This window comes from Mauremys mutica, chromosome 1, assembly GCF_020497125.1.
Source record: "Mauremys mutica isolate MM-2020 ecotype Southern chromosome 1, ASM2049712v1, whole genome shotgun sequence".
In the NCBI taxonomy this organism is placed as follows: Eukaryota; Metazoa; Chordata; order Testudines; family Geoemydidae; genus Mauremys; species Mauremys mutica.
The window spans coordinates 21,030,136-21,055,950 of record NC_059072.1 but is presented as its reverse complement, the minus strand read 5'-3'; the positions used below and the strand labels follow the sequence as shown (position 1 = coordinate 21,055,950).

Genomic DNA, 25,815 nt, shown 5'->3' with positions numbered 1-25,815 from the left:
CTTCAAAGACCATCAGCAAATGTTTCATGGACCAGAGAGAGTTTGAAAACTATTGACCTATTTCCGCCTGAAAAATGTTAAGATCAGAATGGGAGAGAAATTATCTCGCATGATACAAGGGGTATAACTAGAAGTAATGGATAAGGTTAACAATAATAAAACTTAGTCTTGTAAAATAAGGATAAACTTCCTGACGGTGAAACTTGTCAGACTGTGGCGAATACCCCTATATTGGCAAGAGAAGGGGTTTGATGAAGAAGTCTTCCTCAAACTGCTATGATAATGCAGACCAAAAATCCAAATTCAAATTTCTAAATTTTGGGGAGGTTTGGACCCAAATCTGGATCTGAATTTTGCTGTGTCAAGAATGGGGCCAAACTAAAAACCCAAATTGAACATCCCCAAATTTGACAGGAGTTCAGCTCTCCATCAGCACTTTGTATCTCAAGCCCATCTCTACAAATGTGCACAAAAAGGGACGAGGATGAGGTTGCTCCTGGATTGCAGCAATTAGTTTGTTCTGTAGAATCATGGGTACAGCGGGCTTGAACATTTATAATTGTGCAACAGTGGGAAATGCAGTTACGGACTCTGACAAGAGTCTTATCTGGTTAAATGCTATTAGCTGTTATATTGTGTAACACAAGTCTTGGGAAGAAATGACATATGAGGAAGCCTGAGGCCTCAAAGTGCTGTACATAGTACTGTCAGGACAATACAGTGTATTAAAAAAAAGCCTTACATTCTTGGAATAGGAAACAGATTGTTCTCCCCTGTGGTGCTGCTGCTTCCTTCACTATCTATGCTATATCCGCTGCCAAAACTACTGGCTGACGAGCCAGTGGAGACAGAACTTTCTGTAGGTCGGTGGTTGGTAGGCCTTGCTGTACAGAGCAGGAAAAATGGGTTACAGAAAAGCTTGTAAGATATAAATGTAATCAATGTTAAGAATGTGCTATTCATCACAATTACATGCTGCAAACACCTTTATGCTCTACTTTACTTCATATTCATTTGACAAAGTGAGTAGGACAGTCCTACAATGAGAATCCCAATGGACCTTCCTGTTATTCTTTATGAAACATTCTTTCATTGCTTTTGATGACTTTTGATACAGTACAGGGAATCCAAAGGAAGTATCATCGACACACCATCTAGTCCCACACAAATTGTGTATGGAAACATCCTCCTCTTTGGACATCATACCATTACATTTCTCAACTGCTCATTAATATCTCTGGTAACCTTACAGTATGCCTTGAGTTTTTAAGCCCAGCCCTTAACAATTTAGTAAACTGGTGCTAAACCTCTATTTTTTAGGCTAATTTCATGTGGTGACTGTATGTCAACTCTAAAGAAATTATTTTTGCTTTAGATGGTTTCTTTTGGTTTACTGTTTTTGATATTCCAAATTAATTAATTCTCCTGCATTTGGCCCTCGGCAAGTTGAGAAATATACACAGATAACACACTGTGACATTACACTTAATAAAGAACAATTAACAATATCTGTTCACACGTTGAATAACACAATTTCCCAGGAAAAATAAATATAGGGTTTTTTTTCTTGAAAAGATTGCTATGGATGGCACTTTTCATTTATTTTAGTAGAATGGATATAGTGCTGAGGATAGAAACGTTTGTGCTAAAAGCTCTCACTTAGTAAAGTTTTGCTGTCATCTTGGTCAGCCTTAAAGCTTGAAGACAAAGAATACAAAGGGATTGCATTTATACATGAAATGTGCCAAAAATCTAAAAGCAAATAATTTCAAATACAGCCCAGAACCCAGATAATATCCCATCCAAGTTAATGATATTTATGTTTGACTTGGTTTGTGTTATTTCTGGTGCAGGCTTCTGCAAACTGCCTTGCAATGTGACTCAAAGTTAAAAAAGACACCCTAAATTTACTTTGAAAATGGATTAATAATTGACACTGGAAAATAGGGATAAAAGGAAACAGTGCACCATTAATCATTTCTGTCCTAACCATGAGCTCATATTCCCACAATGATTCTTCCTTTGTAAATTCAGCCACCAAGTAACTCTTTAACCTCTATTACCATTGGCTGCTTTCAGTCACTCAGTACATCTATTTGAATACTACCTAGGTTCCTTTAAGACCCCCTTGGTTTTGAGATGTATTTCATGACACTTTGCACTTAAATTATAGTCACTCTTAAGAGACAATTAGCAGGTAATCTTCCAAATCATGCCTGCCTCAGTGAGATACCCACCAAAGCCTCTGTTTTTCCAGAGAAGACAGACACAGCACTATAACATACTCTGCCAAAGAAGAGCCCATCCGATAGGCGAAATTACACTAGGAACTCTGCCACTTGTGGTACTCCTGACAATTCATGTGAGCAGGGAGCTGGATCGTGTAGGGAGTAGAAGGCCTGCCAAAAGCATATATGTCCAGAGATCCATGGGGCAATTGAAGAAATCTCAGGCCAAGCCTCCCACTGTGCACCATGGCCTCCTATTTCTGGCAATCTGGATTCCTCCTTGCTCACGCGTGAACCAGAGCCACCCTTAATCTAATCTTTGAGACTGTTTGCTGGATCAGCACTAGTCCCAGTGGTTGTTTCCACATAAGTGTGTCATAGGATGATGTCTCATAAAATCATAGAATATTAGGGTTGGAAGAGACCTCAGGAGGTCATCTAGTCCAATCCCCTGCTCAAAGCAGGACCAACCCCAATTAAATCATCCCAGCCAGGGCTTTGTCAAAACTGGCCTTAAAAACCTCTCAGGATGCTTCACCACCCTCCTAGTGAAATAGTGTTTCCTAATATCCAACCTAGACCTCCCGCACTGCAACTGTTTCTGATCACCATCCTCTGCTCCAAGTGCTTCAAAATGGATTCCTTGAGGACCTGCTCCATGATTTAGCTGGGGACTGAAGTGAGGCTGACAGGTCTGTAGTTCCCGGGTTCTCTTTCTTCCCTTTTTTAAATATGGGCACTATATTTGCCTTTTTCCAATTGTCTGGGACCTCCCCCGATCACCCCGAATTTTCAAAGATAATGGCCAGTGGCTCTGCTATCACATCAGCCAACTTCCTCAGCACCCTTGGATGCATTAGATCTGGACCCAAGGACTTGTGCATGTCCAACTTTTCCAAATAGTTCTTAATCTGTTCTTTCACCACTGAGGGCTGCTCACCTCCTCCTCATACAGTGCAGCAGTCTGGGAACTGACCTTGTCTGTGAAGATCGAGGCAAAAAAAGGATTGAGTACTTCAGCTTTTTCCACATCATGTGCCACTAGGTTGCCTTCTCCATTCAGTAAGGGTCCCACACTTTCCCTAACCTTCTTCTTGTTGCTAACATACCTGTAAAAAACCCTTTTTCTTACCCTTCACATCCCTTGCTAGCTGCAACTCCAATTGTGCCTTGGCCTTCCTGATTACACTCCTGCATGCTCGAGCAATATTTTTATACTCCTCCCTAGTCATCTGTCCAAATTTCCACTTCTTGTAAGCTTCCTTTTTGAGTTTAAGCTCACCAAAGATATCACTATTAAGCCAAGCTGGTCGTCTGCCATATTTGCTATTCTTTCTGCACATCGGGGTGTTTTTTCCTGCGCCCTCAATAAGGCTTCTTTAAAATACAGCCAGCTCTCCTGGACTCCTTTCCCCCTCTTATTAGCCTCCGAGGGGATCCTGCCTATCAGTTCCCTAAGGGAGTCAAAGTCTGCTTTTCTGAAGTCCAGAGTCTGTATTTTGCTAAGTATCAGAGGGGTAGCCGTGTTAGTCTGGTTCTGTAGAAGCAGCAAAGAATCCTGTGGCACCTTATAGACTAACAGAAGTTTTGCAGCATGAGCTTTCGTGGGTGAATACCCACTTCTTCGGATGCAAGCAGTGGAAATTTCCAGGGACAGGTGTGTATATATAAGCAAGCAAGAAGCAAGCTAGAGATAACGAGGTTAGATCAATCAGGGAGGATGGGGCCCTGTTCCAGCAGCTGAGGTGTGAAAACCAAGGGAGGAGAAACTGGTTCTGTAATTGGCAAGCCATTCACAGTCTTTGTTTAGTCCTAAACTGATGGTGTTAAATTTGCAGATGAACTGGAGCTCAGCAGTTTCTCTTTGAAGTCTGGTCCTAAAGTTTTTTGTTGTAGGATGGCCACCTTAAAATCTGCTATTGTGTGGCCAGGGAGGTTGAAGTGTTCTCCTACAGGTTTTTGTATATTGCCATTCCTAATGTCTGATTTGTGTCCATTTATCCTTTTCCTTAGAGACTGTCCAGTTTGGCCGATGTACATAGCAGAGGGGCATTGCTGGCATATGATGGCATATATTACATTGGTGGACGTGCAGGTGAATGAACCGGTGATGGTGTGGCTGATCTGGTTAGGTCCTGTGATGGTGTTGCTGGTGTAGATATGTGGGCAGAGTTGGCATCGAGGTTTGTTGCATGGGTTGGTTCCTGAACTAGAGTTACTATGGTGCGGTGTGCAGTTGTTGGTGAGAATATGCTTCAGGTTGGCAGGTTGTCTGTGGGCGAGGACTGGCCTGCCACCCAAGGCCTGTGAAAGTGTGGGATCATTGTCCAGGATGGGTTGTAGATCCCTGATGATGCGTTGGAGGGGTTTGAGCTGGGGACTGTATGTGATGGCCAGTGGAGTCCTGTTGGTTTCTTTCTTGGGTTTGTCTTGCAGAAGGAGGTTTCTGGGTACACATCTGGCTCTGTTGATCTGTTTCCTTATTTCCTCGTGTGGGTACTGTAGTCTTGAGAATGCTTGGTGGAGATTTTCTAGGTGTTGGTCTCTGTCTGCGGGGTTAGAGCAGATACGGTTGTACCTCAGTGCTTGGCTGTAGACAATGGATCTTGTGGTGTGCCCGGGATGGAAGCTGGAGGCATGAAGGTAGGCATAGCGGTCGGTAGGTTTTCGGTATAGGGTGGTGTTAATGTGACCACCACTTATTTGCACCGTGGTGTCTAGGAAGTGGACCTCCCGTGTAGATAGGTCCAGGCTGAGGTTGATGGAGGGGTGGAAGCTGTTGAAATCATGGTGGAATTTTTCCAGAGTCTCCTTCCCATGGGTCCAGATGATGAAGATGTCATCAATGTAGCGTAGGTAGAGAAGGGGCGTGAGTGGACAGGAGCTGAGGAAGCGTTGTTCCAGGTCGGCCATAAAAATATTGGCATATTGTGGGGCCATGCGGGTGCCCATAGCGGTGCCACTGATCTGGAGATATATATTGTCATTAAATTTGAAATAGTTGTGTGTGAGGATAAAGGCACAGAGCTCAGCAACCAGTTGTGCTGTGGCATCATCAGGGATACTGTTCTGATAGCTTGTATTCCATCATTGTGTGGGATGTTTGTGTAGAGAGCCTCTACATCCATGGTGGCTAGGATGGTGTTTTCTGGAAGGTCACCAATGCATTGTAGTTTCCTTAGGAAATCAGTGGTGTCACGGAGATAGCTGGGAGTGCTGGTAACATAGGGTCTGAGTAGAGAGTCCACATATCCAGACAGTCCTTCAGTGAGAGTTCCAATGCCAGAGATGATGGGGCGTCCAGGATTTCCGGGTTTGTGGATCTTGGGTAGTAGATAGAATAACCCTGGTCGGGGTTCTAAGGGTACGTTGATTTGTTCCGGTGCTAGTGTAGGGAGTGTCCTGAGTAGATGGTGCAGTTTCTTAGTGTATTCCTCAGTGGGATCTGAGGGAAGTAGCCTGTAAAATTTGGTATTGGAGAGTTGTCTGGCGGCCTCCTTTTGGTAGTCAGACCTGTTCATGATGACAACAGCACCTCCTTTATCAGCCTCTTTGATTATAATGTCAGGATGGTTTCTGAGGCTGTGGATGGCATTGCGTTCTGCACGACTTAGGTTGTGAGGCAAGCGATGTTGTTTTTCCACAATTTCTGCCTGTGCACGTCGGCGGAAGCATTCAATGTATAGGTCCAGACTGTCATTTCGACCCTCAGGAGGAGTCCATGTGGAGTTCTTCTTCCTGTGCTGTTGGTGGGAGGGTAACTGTGTATCAGTGCGCTGTTCAGTGTTGTCCTGGAAGTATTCTTTGAGTCGGAGACGGCGAAAGTAGGCTTCCAGATCGCCGCAGAACTGTATCATGTTGGTGGGGGTGGCAGGGCAGAAAGAGAGTCCCCGAGATAGGACAGACTGTTCTTCTGGGCTGAGTGTGTGGCTGGATAGATTGACGATATTGCTGGGTGGGTTAGGGGTATCACGGTTGTGGCCCCATGTGGCAGGTAGGAGTTTAGACAGCTTACAGTCCTTTTTCCTTTTTAGAGAGGTGAAGTGGGTAATGTAGATCTCCTGTCTTATTTTAGTGAAGTCCGTTTGTATGGAAGTTTGGTTATTGATGAGAGTCTCTAGGTTGGAGAGCTCTTTTTTGATGTTTTCCTGTTTGCTGTATAGGATGCTGATCAGGTGGTTCCTCAGTTTCTTAGATAGAGTACGGCATAAACTCTCACTGTGGTCTGTGTAGTATGTAGATAGCAGTGGGTTTTTTACCTTTAGTCCATTAGGTATGATGTCCATCCGTTTACATTTGGAAAGGAAGATGATATCCGTCTGTATTTGTGCAAGTTTCTTCATGAGATTGATGGATTTCCACTCCATACGGCTAAATGCAGTGCCTTGCATGGTGTCAAGTATCAGAGGGGTAGCCGTGTTAGTCTGGTTCTGTAGAAGCAGCAAAGAATCCTGTGGCACCTTATAGACTAACAGAAGTTTTGCAGCATGAGCTTTCGTGGGTGAATACCCACTTCTTCGGATGCAAGCAGTGGAAATTTCCAGGGACAGGTGTGTATATATAAGCAAGCAAGAAGCAAGCTAGAGATAACGAGGTTAGATCAATCAGGGAGGATGGGGCCCTGTTCCAGCAGCTGAGGTGTGAAAACCAAGGGAGGAGAAACTGGTTCTGTAATTGGCAAGCCATTCACAGTCTTTGTTTAGTCCTAAACTGATGGTGTTAAATTTGCAGATGAACTGGAGCTCAGCAGTTTCTCTTTGAAGTCTGGTCCTAAAGTTTTTTTGTTGTAGGATGGCCACCTTAAAATCTGCTATTGTGTGGCCAGGGAGGTTGAAGTGTTCTCCTACAGGTTTTTGTATATTGCCATTCCTAATGTCTGATTTGTGTCCATTTATCCTTTTCCTTAGAGACTGTCCAGTTTGGCCGATGTACATAGCAGAGGGGCATTGCTGGCATATGATGGCATATATTACATTGGTGGACGTGCAGGTGAATGAACCGGTGATGGTGTGGCTGATCTGGTTAGGTCCTGTGATGGTGTTGCTGGTGTAGATATGTGGGCAGAGTTGGCATCGAGGTTTGTTGCATGGGTTGGTTCCTGAACTAGAGTTACTATGGTGCGGTGTGCAGTTGTTGGTGAGAATATGCTTCAGGTTGGCAGGTTGTCTGTGGGCGAGGACTGGCCTGCCACCCAAGGCCTGTGAAAGTGTGGGATCATTGTCCAGGATACATTTGTCCATACAAACGGACTTCACTAAAATAAGACAGGAGATCTACATTACCCACTTCACCTCTCTAAAAAGGAAAAAGGACTGTAAGCTGTCTAAACTCCTACCTGCCACATGGGGCCACAACCGTGATACCCCTAACCCACCCAGCAATATCGTCAATCTATCCAGCCACACACTCAGCCCAGAAGAACAGTCTGTCCTATCTCGGGGACTCTCTTTCTGCCCTGCCACCCCCACCAACATGATACAGTTCTGCGGCGATCTGGAAGCCTACTTTCGCCGTCTCCGACTCAAAGAATACTTCCAGGACAACACTGAACAGCGCACTGATACACAGTTACCCTCCCACCAACAGCACAGGAAGAAGAACTCCACATGGACTCCTCCTGAGGGTCGAAATGACAGTCTGGACCTATACATTGAATGCTTCCGCCGACGTGCACAGGCAGAAATTGTGGAAAAACAACATCGCTTGCCTCACAACCTAAGTCGTGCAGAACGCAATGCCATCCACAGCCTCAGAAACCATCCTGACATTATAATCAAAGAGGCTGATAAAGGAGGTGCTGTTGTCATCATGAACAGGTCTGACTACCAAAAGGAGGCCGCCAGACAACTCTCCAATACCAAATTTTACAGGCTACTTCCCTCAGATCCCACTGAGGAATACACTAAGAAACTGCACCATCTACTCAGGACACTCCCTACACTAGCACCGGAACAAATCAACGTACCCTTAGAACCCCGACCAGGGTTATTCTATCTACTACCCAAGATCCACAAACCCGGAAATCCTGGACGCCCCATCATCTCTGGCATTGGAACTCTCACTGAAGGACTGTCTGGATATGTGGACTCTCTACTCAGACCCTATGTTACCAGCACTCCCAGCTATCTCCGTGACACCACTGATTTCCTAAGGAAACTACAATGCATTGGTGACCTTCCAGAAAACACCATCCTAGCCACCATGGATGTAGAGGCTCTCTACACAAACATCCCACACAATGATGGAATACAAGCTATCAGGAACAGTATCCCTGATGATGCCACAGCACAACTGGTTGCTGAGCTCTGTGCCTTTATCCTCACACACAACTATTTCAAATTTAATGACAATATATATCTCCAGATCAGTGGCACCGCTATGGGCACCCGCATGGCCCCACAATATGCCAATATTTTTATGGCCGACCTGGAACAACGCTTCCTCAGCTCCTGTCCACTCACGCCCCTTCTCTACCTACGCTACATTGATGACATCTTCATCATCTGGACCCATGGGAAGGAGACTCTGGAAAAATTCCACCATGATTTCAACAGCTTCCACCCCTCCATCAACCTCAGCCTGGACCTATCTACACGGGAGGTCCACTTCCTAGACACCACGGTGCAAATAAGTGGTGGTCACATTAACACCACCCTATACCGAAAACCTACCGACCGCTATGCCTACCTTCATGCCTCCAGCTTCCATCCCGGGCACACCACAAGATCCATTGTCTACAGCCAAGCACTGAGGTACAACCGTATCTGCTCTAACCCCGCAGACAGAGACCAACACCTAGAAAATCTCCACCAAGCATTCTCAAGACTACAGTACCCACACGAGGAAATAAGGAAACAGATCAACAGAGCCAGATGTGTACCCAGAAACCTCCTTCTGCAAGACAAACCCAAGAAAGAAACCAACAGGACTCCACTGGCCATCACATACAGTCCCCAGCTCAAACCCCTCCAACGCATCATCAGGGATCTACAACCCATCCTGGACAATGATCCCACACTTTCACAGGCCTTGGGTGGCAGGCCAGTCCTCGCCCACAGACAACCTGCCAACCTGAAGCATATTCTCACCAACAACTGCACACCGCACCATAGTAACTCTAGTTCAGGAACCAACCCATGCAACAAACCTCGATGCCAACTCTGCCCACATATCTACACCAGCAACACCATCACAGGACCTAACCAGATCAGCCACACCATCACCGGTTCATTCACCTGCACGTCCACCAATGTAATATATGCCATCATATGCCAGCAATGCCCCTCTGCTATGTACATCGGCCAAACTGGACAGTCTCTAAGGAAAAGGATAAATGGACACAAATCAGACATTAGGAATGGCAATATACAAAAACCTGTAGGAGAACACTTCAACCTCCCTGGCCACACAATAGCAGATTTTAAGGTGGCCATCCTACAACAAAAAAACTTTAGGACCAGACTTCAAAGAGAAACTGCTGAGCTCCAGTTCATCTGCAAATTTAACACCATCAGTTTAGGACTAAACAAAGACTGTGAATGGCTTGCCAATTACAGAACCAGTTTCTCCTCCCTTGGTTTTCACACCTCAGCTGCTGGAACAGGGCCCATCCTCCCTGATTGATCTAACCTCGTTATCTCTAGCTTGCTTCTTGCTTGCTTATATATACACACCTGTCCCTGGAAATTTCCACTGCTTGCATCCGAAGAAGTGGGTATTCACCCACGAAAGCTCATGCTGCAAAACTTCTGTTAGTCTATAAGGTGCCACAGGATTCTTTGCTGCTTCTACAGAACCAGACTAACACGGCTACCCCTCTGATACTTGACACCATGCAAGGCACTGCATTTAGCCGTATGGAGTGGAAATCCATCAATCTCATGAAGAAACTTGCACAAATACAGACGGATATCATCTTCCTTTCCAAATGTAAACGGATGGACATCATACCTAATGGACTAAAGGTAAAAAACCCACTGCTATCTACATACTACACAGACCACAGTGAGAGTTTATGCCGTACTCTATCTAAGAAACTGAGGAACCACCTGATCAGCATCCTATACAGCAAACAGGAAAACATCAAAAAAGAGCTCTCCAACCTAGAGACTCTCATCAATAACCAAACTTCCATACAAACGGACTTCACTAAAATAAGACAGGAGATCTACATTACCCACTTCACCTCTCTAAAAAGGAAAAAGGACTGTAAGCTGTCTAAACTCCTACCTGCCACATGGGGCCACAACCGTGATACCCCTAACCCACCCAGCAATATCGTCAATCTATCCAGCCACACACTCAGCCCAGAAGAACAGTCTGTCCTATCTCGGGGACTCTCTTTCTGCCCTGCCACCCCCACCAACATGATACAGTTCTGCGGCGATCTGGAAGCCTACTTTCGCCGTCTCCGACTCAAAGAATACTTCCAGGACAACACTGAACAGCGCACTGATACACAGTTACCCTCCCACCAACAGCACAGGAAGAAGAACTCCACATGGACTCCTCCTGAGGGTCGAAATGACAGTCTGGACCTATACATTGAATGCTTCCGCCGACGTGCACAGGCAGAAATTGTGGAAAAACAACATCGCTTGCCTCACAACCTAAGTCGTGCAGAACGCAATGCCATCCACAGCCTCAGAAACCATCCTGACATTATAATCAAAGAGGCTGATAAAGGAGGTGCTGTTGTCATCATGAACAGGTCTGACTACCAAAAGGAGGCCGCCAGACAACTCTCCAATACCAAATTTTACAGGCTACTCCCCTCAGATCCCACTGAGGAATACACTAAGAAACTGCACCATCTACTCAGGACACTCCCTACACTAGCACCGAACAAATCAACGTACCCTTAGAACCCCGACCAGGGTTATTCTATCTACTACCCAAGATCCACAAACCCGGAAATCCTGGACGCCCCATCATCTCTGGCATTGGAACTCTCACTGAAGGACTGTCTGGATATGTGGACTCTCTACTCAGACCCTATGTTACCAGCACTCCCAGCTATCTCCGTGACACCACTGATTTCCTAAGGAAACTACAATGCATTGGTGACCTTCCAGAAAACACCATCCTAGCCACCATGGATGTAGAGGCTCTCTACACAAACATCCCACACAATGATGGAATACAAGCTATCAGGAACAGTATCCCTGATGATGCCACAGCACAACTGGTTGCTGAGCTCTGTGCCTTTATCCTCACACACAACTATTTCAAATTTAATGACAATATATATCTCCAGATCAGTGGCACCGCTATGGGCACCCGCATGGCCCCACAATATGCCAATATTTTTATGGCCGACCTGGAACAACGCTTCCTCAGCTCCTGTCCACTCACGCCCCTTCTCTACCTACGCTACATTGATGACATCTTCATCATCTGGACCCATGGGAAGGAGACTCTGGAAAAATTCCACCATGATTTCAACAGCTTCCACCCCTCCATCAACCTCAGCCTGGACCTATCTACACGGGAGGTCCACTTCCTAGACACCACGGTGCAAATAAGTGGTGGTCACATTAACACCACCCTATACCGAAAACCTACCGACCGCTATGCCTACCTTCATGCCTCCAGCTTCCATCCCGGCACACCACAAGATCCATTGTCTACAGCCAAGCACTGAGGTACAACCGTATCTGCTCTAACCCCGCAGACAGAGACCAACACCTAGAAAATCTCCACCAAGCATTCTCAAGACTACAGTACCCACACGAGGAAATAAGGAAACAGATCAACAGAGCCAGATGTGTACCCAGAAACCTCCTTCTGCAAGACAAACCCAAGAAAGAAACCAACAGGACTCCACTGGCCATCACATACAGTCCCCAGCTCAAACCCCTCCAACGCATCATCAGGGATCTACAACCCATCCTGGACAATGATCCCACACTTTCACAGGCCTTGGGTGGCAGGCCAGTCCTCGCCCACAGACAACCTGCCAACCTGAAGCATATTCTCACCAACAACTGCACACCGCACCATAGTAACTCTAGTTCAGGAACCAACCCATGCAACAAACCTCGATGCCAACTCTGCCCACATATCTACACCAGCAACACCATCACAGGACCTAACCAGATCAGCCACACCATCACCGGTTCATTCACCTGCACGTCCACCAATGTAATATATGCCATCATATGCCAGCAATGCCCCTCTGCTATGTACATCGGCCAAACTGGACAGTCTCTAAGGAAAAGGATAAATGGACACAAATCAGACATTAGGAATGGCAATATACAAAAACCTGTAGGAGAACACTTCAACCTCCCTGGCCACACAATAGCAGATTTTAAGGTGGCCATCCTACAAAAAAACTTTAGGACCAGACTTCAAAGAGAAACTGCTGAGCTCCAGTTCATCTGCAAATTTAACACCATCAGTTTAGGACTAAACAAAGACTGTGAATGGCTTGCCAATTACAGAACCAGTTTCTCCTCCCTTGGTTTTCACACCTCAGCTGCTGGAACAGGGCCCCATCCTCCCTGATTGATCTAACCTCGTTATCTCTAGCTTGCTTCTTGCTTGCTTATATATACACACCTGTCCCTGGAAATTTCCACTGCTTGCATCCGAAGAAGTGGGTATTCACCCACGAAAGCTCATGCTGCAAAACTTCTGTATTTTGCTATTCTCCTTTCTTCCTTTTGTGAGGATCCTGAACTCAACCATCTCATGGTCACTGCCGCCTAGGTTGCCACCGACTTCTACTTCCCCTACCAATTCTTCCCTGTTTGTAAGCAGCAGGTCAAGAGGAGCATGGCCCCTAGTCAGTTCCTCCAGCACGTGTACCAGGAAGTTGTTCCCAACGCTCTCCAAAAACTTCCTGGATTATCTGTGCATTGCTGTATTGCTCTCCCAGTAGATGTCAGGGTGATTGAAGTCCCTCATTAGAACCAGGGCCTGTGATCTGGAAACTTCAGTTAGTTGTCCAAAGAAAGCCTCGTCTACCTCATCATTCTGATCCGGTGATGTATAGCACATGCCCACCACGACATCTCCCTTGTTGCTCTCGCCTCTAAATTTAACACAAAGACTCTCAACAGGCTTTTTTGCAGTTTCTGAGCAATCATACCGCTGTCTTACATACAATGCAACTCCTCCATCTTTCCTCCCATACTTGTCCTTTCTGAACAGTTTATATCCATCCATGACAATGCTCCAGTCATGTGAACTGCCCCACCAAGTTTCTGTTATTCCAATCACATCATAGTTCCTTGATTGTGCCAGGACTTCCAATTCTTCCTGCTTGTTTCCCAGACTGCCTCCCTCCTCACGCCATCACATCTGAGCAGCCATGCCCCCACAAAACCCATAAAAGCCCAAAGTGGTGACTGTGCAGAAGGATGGTGTTGCTGCTCCTTCATTATGGAGTTACCTGCCAGTTAGGGTCATTAGTGCACATCTCAGCTTGTCCATGGTTAAAACAGAGGGGAATGCTATGTCTCCCAGTTTCCTTGTTTATTCTATAAAGACTAGTTCCTGGAGTCCCCAAGTCACTAAATTTGTCCTCCAGTGAACCTCCTCTTCCTCTATATCCTATGGGTAGTAGTGGGAATACCGAATTCAGCACAGCATTCCAAACAAGACCCCACCTAACCTTAGAATCATAGAAATGTAGGGCTGGAAGAGACCTTAGGACATCATCTAGTCTACCCCCTTGTGCTGAGGCAGGACCAATAACACATAGACCATTCTGATAGGTGTTTTCCAATCTGTTCTTCTTCCAGTGACGGAGATTTCACAACCTCCCTTGGAAGCCTATTCCAGTGCTTAACTATCCTTATAGTTAGAAAGTTTTTCCTTATGTCTAGCCTAAATCTCCCTTGCTGCAGATTATACCCATTACTTTTCATCCTACCTTCAGTGGACATGAAGAACAATTGCTCACCATCCTCTTTAAAACAGTCTTAATGTACATGAATACTATCAGTTCCCTCCCTCCTCAATCTTCTTTTCTCAAGTCTGAATATGCCCTGTTTTTTTAACCTTTCTTCATAGATCAGATTTTCTTTTGTAATTTTTGTAGTGCTCTTCTAATCTCTCTCCAACTTGTTCACATCTTTCCTAAAGGCTGGCACCCAAAACAGGACATAATACTCCAGCTGAGGCCTTGCTAATGCCAAGTAGAGTGGGCCAATTAACTCCTCTGTCTTATATACAACATTCCTGTTAATACATCCCAGAATGATATTAGACTTTTTTGCAACTGCATCACCTGGTTGGCTCACATTCAATTTATAATCCATTATAACTCTCCAGAACCTTTTCAACAGTATTATCACCTAGCCAGTTATTCCCCGTTTTGGAGTTGTGCTTTGATTTTTCCTTTATGAAGTACTTAAATGCTGTCATAAGACTACTTTGCATTCAGTATTTTTCGTATTCTTTACTCTACCCTACTTTACATTTTTCCACACTGATTTCCTTTCCCATCAACTCTGTTACTGGAACTGAATATTAGACATGGTGAGCCCAAGTTTAGGTTTATATCTGGATTTTGAAGACCCCAAAGTTCAATGTGTGTTACTCATTTGTGTCTGAGCCACAAAGGGAATGAGTCTGCCACTGCTGCCAGCATGGTGACCTATTCCTGTAGAGTAGATCTGTTTGGACTTCTTTTTCCCCCACAAAAAGTGTTGACATTTAATTGAAAAACCAAAACCCACAACGTTTTCAGCCATAATGTTTTCAGTTTTTGGCCGAAAACATTTAGTAATTCAACAAAACGTTGAATCTTTCCACAGAAAGCAGACACTTTTTGTGAACATTTTCCTTTGATCAAAAACCCAATTGTCCATTAAAAAACAGTTTTGATGGAAAACTTTCAACCTGCTCTACTGGCTATGCTCATGTGTTAGTTCTAGAGATCTTGGGTTCGACTCCTGGTGATAACAATGTCATGATTATATGATAGGGTTTCCAGCAATAGCAGGATAGTGGACTGCATGACCCAAAAGATCCCTTCCAGTTCTGTGTCCTAGGACATTCTAAACTCCTGTAAGGCAATGGGTGAGAAAATGGTACTTAGGCTGGAGTGCTGGGTGGAAACAGTAGTCTAAGAAGTGCAACCAAGACACTGCCAACAGCCTTAAGGGACACTGGAAAAATCATCTGACTGCATGGAGTGATCAAAGTAGGAGCTGAGGGTTAAAGGATGTAATATTAGGCTCCTCCTTGGCAGTGGTTTGGATTTCTGCTATTGGACATTCGTTTTGGTGTCCATTCCGATCAGGTGGTTGACAACAAACTCCTACTGTTAACTTATCATCTTGTTCTCTATCTAATTTTCAGCTGCAGTGGTTGATAATGGTGTCTCAGTATATATTTAATTGCCAGCAATAAGATGATTTGTTAACACTAGCATCATGGGTCTAATGGCACCCGTGACTGATATTGGTCATGAGATTAATGGCACCAGAAGGGCTATCACTTTGCTCTTTTTCATTTGAGTTTGTATAAAGTTTGTAGTATAAAGTTGAGTTTGTTTATTTTGGGATTGGAAGAGCTATTAATTGCCTTCTAGGCTGAAATGTTTTTCTTTCCTCTGAATCTGCTGATGTCCATGCTGTACCCAAAAAAACCTAAGATTAAGAAAGTGGAAAATAATAGATTAAAAAAGAAGCCCGTGAGGGAGGTGAAGGTTCAAATGCCTAAATACTCTTCCTATTCCTCCATGAAAAAGGATTAGTTAGACATATACAGGTGCCACCAATAGGTCTTCTGCATTCAGTGCCATTAATGGATCCCAGTGAAGACTTTGCCGCCAACAGCAAGCTATTCATGCAGCTATCTATATATACCTACCTTAGAAAACAACTGCAGGATAAAGAAAATTGAAGATTCCTCATTTCTCCAAATTAAAAAAAACATTTTTTTTAACACAATACTAGTTGTCTCCACATAGGTAGGACTTTGGGGGGTGGGGGTTAAACTTGTATTTATGGAGCCAGTTAGAGAATCATAGATTATTACGGTTGGAAGAAATCTCAGGAGATCATCTAGTCCAACCCCCTGCTCAAAGCAGGACCAATCCCCAAATGGCCCTCTTAAGGATTGAGCTCACAACCCTGGGTTTAGCAGGCCAAGTGCTCAAATCACTGAGCTATCCCTCCCCCCAGAGTCCATAACTGGAGAAACATGAGTTCCAGGTCTCAAACATACTAAAGGATAATGTCATTTTAAAATCAATGGGAAGGGGAAAAAAGAAGCCAAATTCTACTACTAAATCTCCCAGTGAAGGGGGCTTGAGACTACAGAAAAGAAATGTGCATGTCTTGTTTTTTTTTTAAAGCTAAGCATAAGGGAGATAATTCACACAGGACCTACAGCCATGTGCTGTCAAATCAATCAATAGTGAAATGGAAACTACTAAGCACTGCCAGACTTCCCAGCCATTCATCTAGACTGAATGAGCAGTTTGTTTAAAGAGGGGAACTTGAGATTAAATGTGGGGCCAACTGATTCGGATAAAATAATAACTATATCAAAGAGAACCTTCTTCTGAGTTCTAAATTGCAGGGAATATCTTTTCCTCCATCCCAACTGTTATTCCTTTTCACATGACTGGCCAGGACCAGAAGCTGAAGTGTCAAAATGCCACCAGAAAGCCTGTACTAGTTGCAACCCAAGCAGTAAGCACCAGAAATCTCATAAGAGAACCCGTTCTTGCTAGATTTTCTGCCCAGTTTGGCAGAATAAAGACAGAAGTATGGGCAGCTTGTATAATTTAGGCTTTTCAGGGGGTGTGTGCATGGGGAGACGGGACACCAAAGAAGCCACCACAGTAGCATTTAACTTCAGAGATGGGAACTACACAAAAATGAGGAAGCTAGTTAAACAGAAATTAAAAGATATAGTCAAAAAGTGAAATGCCTGCAAGCTGCATGGAAACATTTTAAAAACATCACAACACCAATTAAATGTATACCCCAAATTAAAAAAAAAAAGTAAGAGGACCAAAAAAGTGCCACCATGGCTAAACAAGAAACTAAAAGAAGTAATTAGAGGCAAAAAGGGATCCTTTAAAAATTGGAAGCTAAATCCTACTGAGGAAAATAGAAAGACGCATAAACTCTGGCATATCAAGTATAAAAGTATAATTAGGCAGGCCAAAAAAGAATTGGAAGAGTAACTAGCCAAAACCTCAAAAACTAACAACTTTTTTTAAGTACATCAGAAGCAGGAAGCCTGCTAAACAACCGGTGGGGCCACTGGACGATCGAGGTGCTAAAGGAGCACTCAAGAAAGATGAGTTCATTGTGGAGAAGCTACATGAATTCTTTGCATTGCTCTTCATTTTAGAGGATCTGAGGGAAGTTCCCACACCTAAGCCATTCTTTTTAGGTGATCAATCTGAGGAACTGTCCCAGATTGAGATGTCAGTTAGAGGAGGTTTTTGAACAAATTGATAAATTAAACAGTAATAAGTCTCCAGGACGAGATGGTATTCACCCAAGAGTTCCTATGGAGAGATTAACATGATTTGTTGGAGAAGAATCAACATGGCATTTGTAATGGGAAATTATGCCTCACCAATCTGCTAGAATTCTTTGAGGGGGATCAACAAACATGTGGACAAGGGAGATCCAGTGGATATAGTGTACTTGGACTTTCAGAAAGCCTTTGACGATGTCCCTCATGCAGGTCCCCACACCTGTATCCCAGAGTTCAGAGTGGGGAGGGAACCCTGACAACTCTCTAAACCAGGGGTCGGCAACCTCTGGCACGCAGCTCACCAGGTAAGCACTCTGGCAGGCCTGACTGCGGTGCTTGGGGCGGCAAAATACATAGTGCCGCCCCTGCCTCAACCCAGAGCTGTGGCAAAATGACATCATCTTGGCCAACACCAAAGACAGAATCAGGGCCTGCCAGAGCTAAAACATGAATTACTACCAGCTCTGTATCTGTAACACTCACATTCTTCGTGAACTGAGTATGGGGGGTGGGGGCACGCAACAAACACAGATCAGTGGGAAATACCACAATTTATCCCTAAGAGTCCCATTCTGCCATCCTTCCTCACTCTGGATAGCACTTTACTCCATGAATACACCCACATATCTGACATTTTATATTGATTTTTACATTATGTGTTGATTTGACCATATGTTTTATATCTATAATTTTGTGAAATTTCAGTGGGACTTCTCACAACGTGCAATACCACACAATGTGAGTAATGGTGGCAGGATAATGTCCTACTAAAAGTGCTGCAATGTTGTTTCGTTACTCAGCAAAGCAATCTTAACAATCTAGTTCTAGCACATATGCTCCCTGGGGCTCAGGCCACTGGCTAACAGACTTTTGAAATAGGAGTTATCGGACAGAGACTCTGAACAATTTCCTGAAATTACATGTCATTTTAAAATGGTGGAAGAAAAAATAGTAAGACTAGCAAAAGGTGCCAGTACTCAGGCCGGAACCAAAGATAGCATAAGATTATTACTGTCTGCACAAAACGGGGATAAACTGTTCTTGTTTTGATAATGACAGAAGGATTCTGGAAAATTAGTTGTTTGTCAGAATAAGAAAGCTTGTTTAATTTACCCCAAAATTAGGAGCCCAGAGAAGCTTGGCATAAAGCAGCTTTATTGGGCAGTAAATTATTTACAGTATGAAGGAGTCATCCCAAACTATGGCAAGAAATGAAAACCTCGTATTGCCTGTTAGAAGCATTCAGTGCTTCTGTACATGAAGGGAGCTTACGCTGGTATTTAAATCTCTACATGATCCTATCCAGTCCAAGCAATATGAAGTACCCAGGAAATCAGTTGCATTTTCCATTCCAAATTGGCCAAAGCCAGTAAAATAAAAGCTACCGAGAGGAACTGCAGAATATTGCATTTCTTCTGGTAAATGGCTCACAATTACATGGTGCTCACTAACTTATATCTAACCACGTTTACAATGCAGTAGCATATATATCTGCTTAGTACACAACACTTCTACCCCATTTTATATCCCTAAACTACTTATGTTTTTTTTGCAGCCATTTCTTATTTGTGTCAAGTAAAAGAAATTGAGCATAAGAAGGCAAACTCAATTAAAACCAGTTCTTATCTCACTTCAGGTCCATATCGCACTTTTGAGATTAAACGCCACTAGCATGCCATTCTCTCATAAAAACAAGTACACTAATGTACCATTCTCCCATGGGATATACAGTAGTGTCTGCTTGGAAGCACATAGACAATACACAGCTGGCTATTATAAAGTTTATGGTTCGAATCCTCTACTCAGCTTCTGCAAATTTTACTTTCATGCAATGCAGGCACCTTTGAAAAATATAAAACAGTCTTCCCGAGTCTACAAAACTTCCTCCTCTGCTTCTTTAACACCGATCAGTCAACTAACTGTACAACAATTTTATGCAATGACAGAATCAAGGTGAAGCCTGTTGCATTTCAGGGCAAAGCCAATCACCTTCTTTGTAGTTGCGCAAGACCACTGGCAGCAGAACTGTTGTGTAAAGAAGTGAGCTACAGAGAGGCCATTGCAGGGCACTGCACAGCACTTTGTTCTGCTTGAGTTCCCTGTACAACAGCATGTGCACTGAGAAGTGACCAACTATCTTGTATGAAGTCAGGTAACCACTGTGAGTTTATTTTCTGGGTTCTGTACTTCTAACTTCTTAAGAGTTTGCTGTCTGTATGAGCTGCTGCCATTTTTGTGTGGCAGAGCTCATACTGTGTTCTTCTGTCTTGTCATGCAGACTTTGCTATTGTTCTTCCTTACTTTGTTGTTTCTGTTAATCGAAAGTAAAAGTCATTGAGACTGAAAGTGCATGGGTTGCTCTTTGGACCAAGAAAAGCATATTCTGTACTTTGAAAAGGTATTTATATAAAGTCAAAAAAGTAATTTATTTTGTGCATATCTCTGTACTTAATTTTGGTTTTGTTATATAAATCATTCACATTCCAGAGCCTGGTGAAAGATCAGTCAAAACAGCTTGAAAATCAAATATTCAAAATGATTTGCCATGAATGAGTTACAGAACAGTTATTGGCAAATAATTTTGATCAAACAAATTTGAGGATGGGGAATGATCTGCAGAACAGGAAAATGATGCAAAATGTGTTGAATAAAGTATACAGTTAATGCTAATTCTGAATAAAAAACAGTTAGAACTCATGAGTTCCTGCATCCTAGCTCAATTCTCAGTTCACACATCTCTTAGAAAGTGCTAGACCTATCAAGAGAGAATATATTCTGATGAGATTTCCAGATCAAAAAAGGTTGGCTAAATAATGGAGCTGTTCAGAAAATCTTCAATGGGGCCATTTTCCATCAGAAATTGTAGTTCCATCAAAAACCAAAAGACTTAATAAAATTAAGTTGATTTTGCCAAAATTGTGTTTTAGAGGGAAAAAAGGGGGAAAAGTTAAGACAATGCTGTACTGTCCTGTTTCAACATTTTTGGAACAAAAGGTTTTGATTTTTCATATCAAAATGACTTTTCATTTCAATTTTTTTCAGTAGACTATATAATATAATATAAAAATTTAAAAAGTCCAAACAACCTGAAACAAAATGTTTTTGGGACTTTTCCTTTGCAGAGAATTTTGAAATTTTCAGGTTTTATTCCAAATTGGAATGAAAACAAATTTCTAAATCCCAAAAGCCTCCACAAAATGGAATCTCCATTCTCTGCACAGTGCTACTAAATATGTTCTTATGTCCTGTATAAACATTCTGTTGGTTGGAAGAACCTTCATATGTTTTGGGTTTTCCTCGCTATTAGTATTAATAACAATGATTGTTCAATAATCTCCTTCCATTCTAGGGAGACATGGAAAGTTTAAGATAAAAACAGAAGGGTAATAAATGGGGGACTAGAAACAAAATAAGAGGTTTTCTTTTTATCTTCTGCAATGGGAGTAAAATAATAAAGCTGTCCTACGTATCTACTTTAGTTCAGACACCACGTGGTTTAGGACTCAAGCAGAATAATCTGGGCCAATTCCACAGCAGATGTAAATCGGTGAAGTGCTCCAAAAGACAACGAACCTAACTGATTTACATCAGATGACGTTCTGGTTAGGAGGCAATGATAGGTAGGTGGATGATGGCACATCCAACATTTAGGTTTGATAGCACAATTGGCCACAACAGAGAGGAACATATTTCTACTTTAGATACTGCTAGGATACCATTGATTTATTCCTTTCCTTTTCACTGGTATTTGCAAAACTCTGCATTGAAAAAACAATGAAGAATCCTTGTGGCACCTTAAAGACTAACATATTTATTTGGGCATAAGCTTTCGTGGGCTAGAACCCACTTCATCAGATGCATGAAGTGAAAAATACGGGAGCAGATATAAATACATGAAAGGATGAGGGTTGCTTTACCAAGTCTGAGGTCAGTCTAACGAGATAAATCAATTAACAGCAGGATACCAAGGGAGGGAAAATAACTTTTGAAGTGGAAAGAGAGTGGCCCATTACAGACAGTTGACAAGAAGGTGTGAGTAACAGTAGGGAGAAATTAGTATTGAGGAAATTAAGTTCGGGTTTTGTAATTACCCAACCACTTCCAGTCTTTATTCATGCATAATCTGATGGTATCCAGTTTGCAAATTAATTCCAGTTCTGCAGCTTCACGTTGGAGTCTGTTTTTGAAGTTTTTTTATTGAATAATTGTCATTTTTAGGTCTGTTATTGAGTGACCAGAGAGATTGAAATGTTCTCCTACTGATTTTTGAATGTTATGATTCCTGATGTCAGATTTGTGTCCATTTATTCTTTTGCGTAGAGACTGTTCGGTTTGGCCAATGTACATGGCAGAGGGGCATTGCTGGCACATGATGGCATATATCACATTGGTAGATGTGCAGGTGAATGAGCCCTGGATGGTGTAGACTAGATATGTGGACAGAGTTGGCACCGGGGTTTGTAGCAGGGTTTGGTTCCTGAGTTGGTGTTTTGAGAACACTTCAATCTCTCTGGTCACTCTTTGGGTCATTACAAAACCTAAACTTAATTTCCCCAATATTAATTTCTCCCTACTGTTATTCATACCTTCTTGTCAACTGTCTGTAATGGGCCACTCTCTTACCACTTCAAAAGTTATTTTTCCTCCCTTGGGATCCTGCTGTTAATTGATTTATCTCATCAGACTGACCTTACACTTGGTAAAGCAACCCCCATCCTTTGACATATTTATACCTGCTCCTGTATTTTTCACTCCATGCATCTGATGAAGTGGGTTCTAGCCCACGAAAGCTTATGCCCAAATACATTTTTTAGTCTCTAAGGTGCCACAAGGACTCCTTGTTGTTTTTGCTGATGCAGACTAACAGGGCTACCACTCTGAAATCTGCACTGAAAGTAATACATTGGCAGTTACAACAACATGGGGCAGAGGGAAGAGAATGGCTCTATGTCCTAGCTGGAATTCCAGCAGCAGAAGTGTGCAGTTAGTATTTTCTCATAACACAAGAACAGTTAAAGCATGCTTAAGCAGACCTGATTAAAGGCATGCATTTTATTAGGCAATGTGAACACAGTTGATCCATTTTTCAACAGAAGAGCAGGTCCCCCAGCAGAATGGAAGTGCACAAATCACTGTTCTATCATGTTATTTAGCACATTGTTTTGTTAGGGACTTATACAATTATGGTAAGATCAAGTAAAGGTCTTGATTCGCACTGACATTTACAGCACTTTACAGAGGGTAAATAAATAATTAAACTCTGCAATGAATCAGTAGACATGGCAAGAAGGATTTTGGCTTTGGTTAGTTTCTTGGCCATGTCTTTCTGCTCACCTCCTTCGGGCTTGACCGGTCCATCAGACATCACTTTTCTGAGGGCTAGTTGGCTTTGGTCTTTGTTGTCATTGGCTGGTGGAGGCAGATTGTCAGACTGAGTTCTTTGAATTGGGAGGACTCCTGCTATGCTGTGTCTGTGCTGCTTCCTGGCATGATTAGACTGACCGCTTTTATGTGCTGCTGTGGCAGTGTGGGTGAAATGGAAACCCAGAGTATGTATCCTCAGATGGAACCAGCTTAAATGTTATTCATGCAAACAGAAGTGTTTTGTTCTGCACTTAAATAAGTAGGGTTTTCAAACACCAAAGAGACACCACATGCACAGCATTAAAGGGTGTTAAAACTGGCTGTTTCTTTATTAATGACGGTGGGACAAGGAAAATAGTTTTCCCCCCCTTTGTGTTTTATACCACGATGAGTTTATGGCACACCAACAAACCCTGAAGACAAACACAGTGAGTCCACAGTTGGACAGTTTTAATTTGCAGAAACTAAATCCTCAACCAGTAATAAGATGCAGGTCTGAATTGTATTCTGTAGTGCTAGAATTCTGAATGGAAAGTTTGTCATTTGTGAATCTATTTCCAGCTGCCAGACAAATCCTATTCTAGCCCTAAATAAATCTGTGGCATAAAGCAGCTAATGAAATTGAATCCACTACTACAGCAATTGGCTTAGAAAAGCCCAAGGAGAGTGGAATGATAAGATTATTAATACTATTCAGTACCTAAGTTCCTTGTTAATAGTCTGGTGTATTTATTGTCAGCCTACTGTTCACTAATACGCATTTATCTGAAACGTTGTACAGAGTAGGTTGCCTTTAATAAATCTTTCAAAAGAGTGGAATGTTAGAGACTTATAAGCAACCATGCTTCAAATATAGGAAATTGAGTCATGCTGTTAAGTAACAACTGTTTTTTCAACCTGAAGTCCTCTCCACCATTGTCCTCCAGTGTAGATGTCCTGCTTGTTTTCTGATGTTAATATCATGCTGTTAATGTGCTCTCAATGCATGTTGGATGTGATTCTTTGAAAGCTGGCAGCCACCTATCTGACAGTTTGATTATTTTTGTGGTTGAGAAATTTAGCAACACCAAAACAACAACACACAGTGGAAGATTCCATGAGCCATGCACAGTTCTGGAACGTCATGGGCCACAAATGGTGGGAGTGATGGAGAAACAGCCAGTTTTACTGTAGTCTATATAAATTAAAAAACAAAAGACTTATAAATAGGAGGAGTATATTGTACTTATATGTGTTCACACACACACACACACAAAGAAAGACATTGAACAGAGTGAGCACAATGTGCCAAGAACGGAAACAAACAAAAAGCAAACTGGGAAGGACAGCAGGGGAAAAAGGCAACAGATGAACATTAAGCTGCCATGCTGAGGAATTTATTTGCGTCTTTTACTTGGTTGAAGGCGAAGCTGTTGGACAGCTGCTTCAGCAGCAGCGATGGCTGCCCCAGCGTCTTCAAGGTGGGTTTGAGTGACGCTGGTTTTGCTTTGGCTGCGGGATGGTCCATGAGAGCGCAGATGTCCTTCAGAAGAAGATTTAGAGCTCCCTGGACTGCTGTGAGATTTCTCAATGGTGGGCATCTGCATGTCTGATGGGGAAAAGGATAAACATGAGTGTTATTTCTATTAAATAAATAATCTCTCTCACAAAATTGTGTTTCCAGGCACAGTCCTGAAATGCCTCACTCCAGCAGTAGCCCCAGCAGGCACTGTGTCTGGCACAATGAATCACAATTCCCTCCCTGCTTTCCTGTTGTTCTGTGGTCCAAGGTATAGTTTGCTGCTGGCCTATACCAGCAGCAAATTCTGACACCTCCCATGCTGACCCAGCTTTGCTCGCTGGTGAACTGGTGGGTGGAGCCAAGGCTTAGCACATTTCCTGTTCCTCCTTACCCACCTGTGCTGCACGAAGGAAGCAGGCAAGCAGCACCATTTACCCCTGAGTGTCCAGACTCAAGTCCAAGCTAGGCCGAGCAAGTTTAGGATCCCCCTGTCGTGGTGTGTAGTTCAAGTCACAATATATCCACAGCCATCTCTGATTTAGACAAGATTTATTGTCCTTGCAAGTACACAGTGCTTTACAGAATCATCATCAAAACAACATTACACCAAAAAGAAATAGGACAGACTGTGTGTTATTACCAGAACACTATCCTGTTAGTTTGCTGCTGTCATCTGACCTCCATTTGTACCGCTTTATCACATGGACATTGCTCTGGTACTACATGTGCTGCATATATACAATGTTTGCCAGCTGAGATATTGGGGAAACTGCTATATTTAGTCTGAAAAAAAATATTCTGAAGAATGATACACATTGACTGTTGGTTTTGGAGACACTGAGCCTGATTCTTCACTCACTCACAGTAGTGTAACTCCACTACTGCCACTGATTTCAATGGAGTTACTCCTGATTTACAACAGTGTAACCCACATTCTGCGCAGGCCCATCATGAAGGTGAAATGAACTTACACTCATTATGATTCTTTAAAAAAATGTCAGTTTGACAATGTCAGAGGACAACAGTGTAAATATTAGCATACATGCTCAAAACACAGCGCCATAAAATAAAATGAAATAAAAAAGAAAGCCTAATCCAAAGGCAAATGAAAAGCCTAATCCAAAGGCAAATGAAAAGTACCATGAGATCTCTAATACCTGTGCAGAACACACAGGATCTCATGTTATAATATACTGTTTGAAAGATACAATTACTTAGTAAACTTCATGGTACTGAAAAGGCCAAATTCAGCTTTGGTGTAAGCAG

The 25,815-nt window shown here is 42.9% G+C and overlaps 1 protein-coding gene across 1 annotated transcript in view; it reads right to left on the bottom strand.

The window, feature by feature from the left end:
* Positions 1–25,815, bottom strand: part of PCLO (piccolo presynaptic cytomatrix protein) — a 541,568-nt gene that overhangs the window by 53,276 nt on the left and 462,477 nt on the right. Inside the window, exons 20-22 of the mRNA XM_045030493.1 lie at positions 24,442–24,636; positions 23,019–23,201; positions 743–884 (exon numbers count right to left, since the gene is read on the bottom strand). Of these exons, the coding sequence (XP_044886428.1) occupies positions 743–884; positions 23,019–23,201; positions 24,442–24,636 (520 nt within the window). The remainder of the gene's footprint in view (positions 1–742; positions 885–23,018; positions 23,202–24,441; positions 24,637–25,815) is intronic.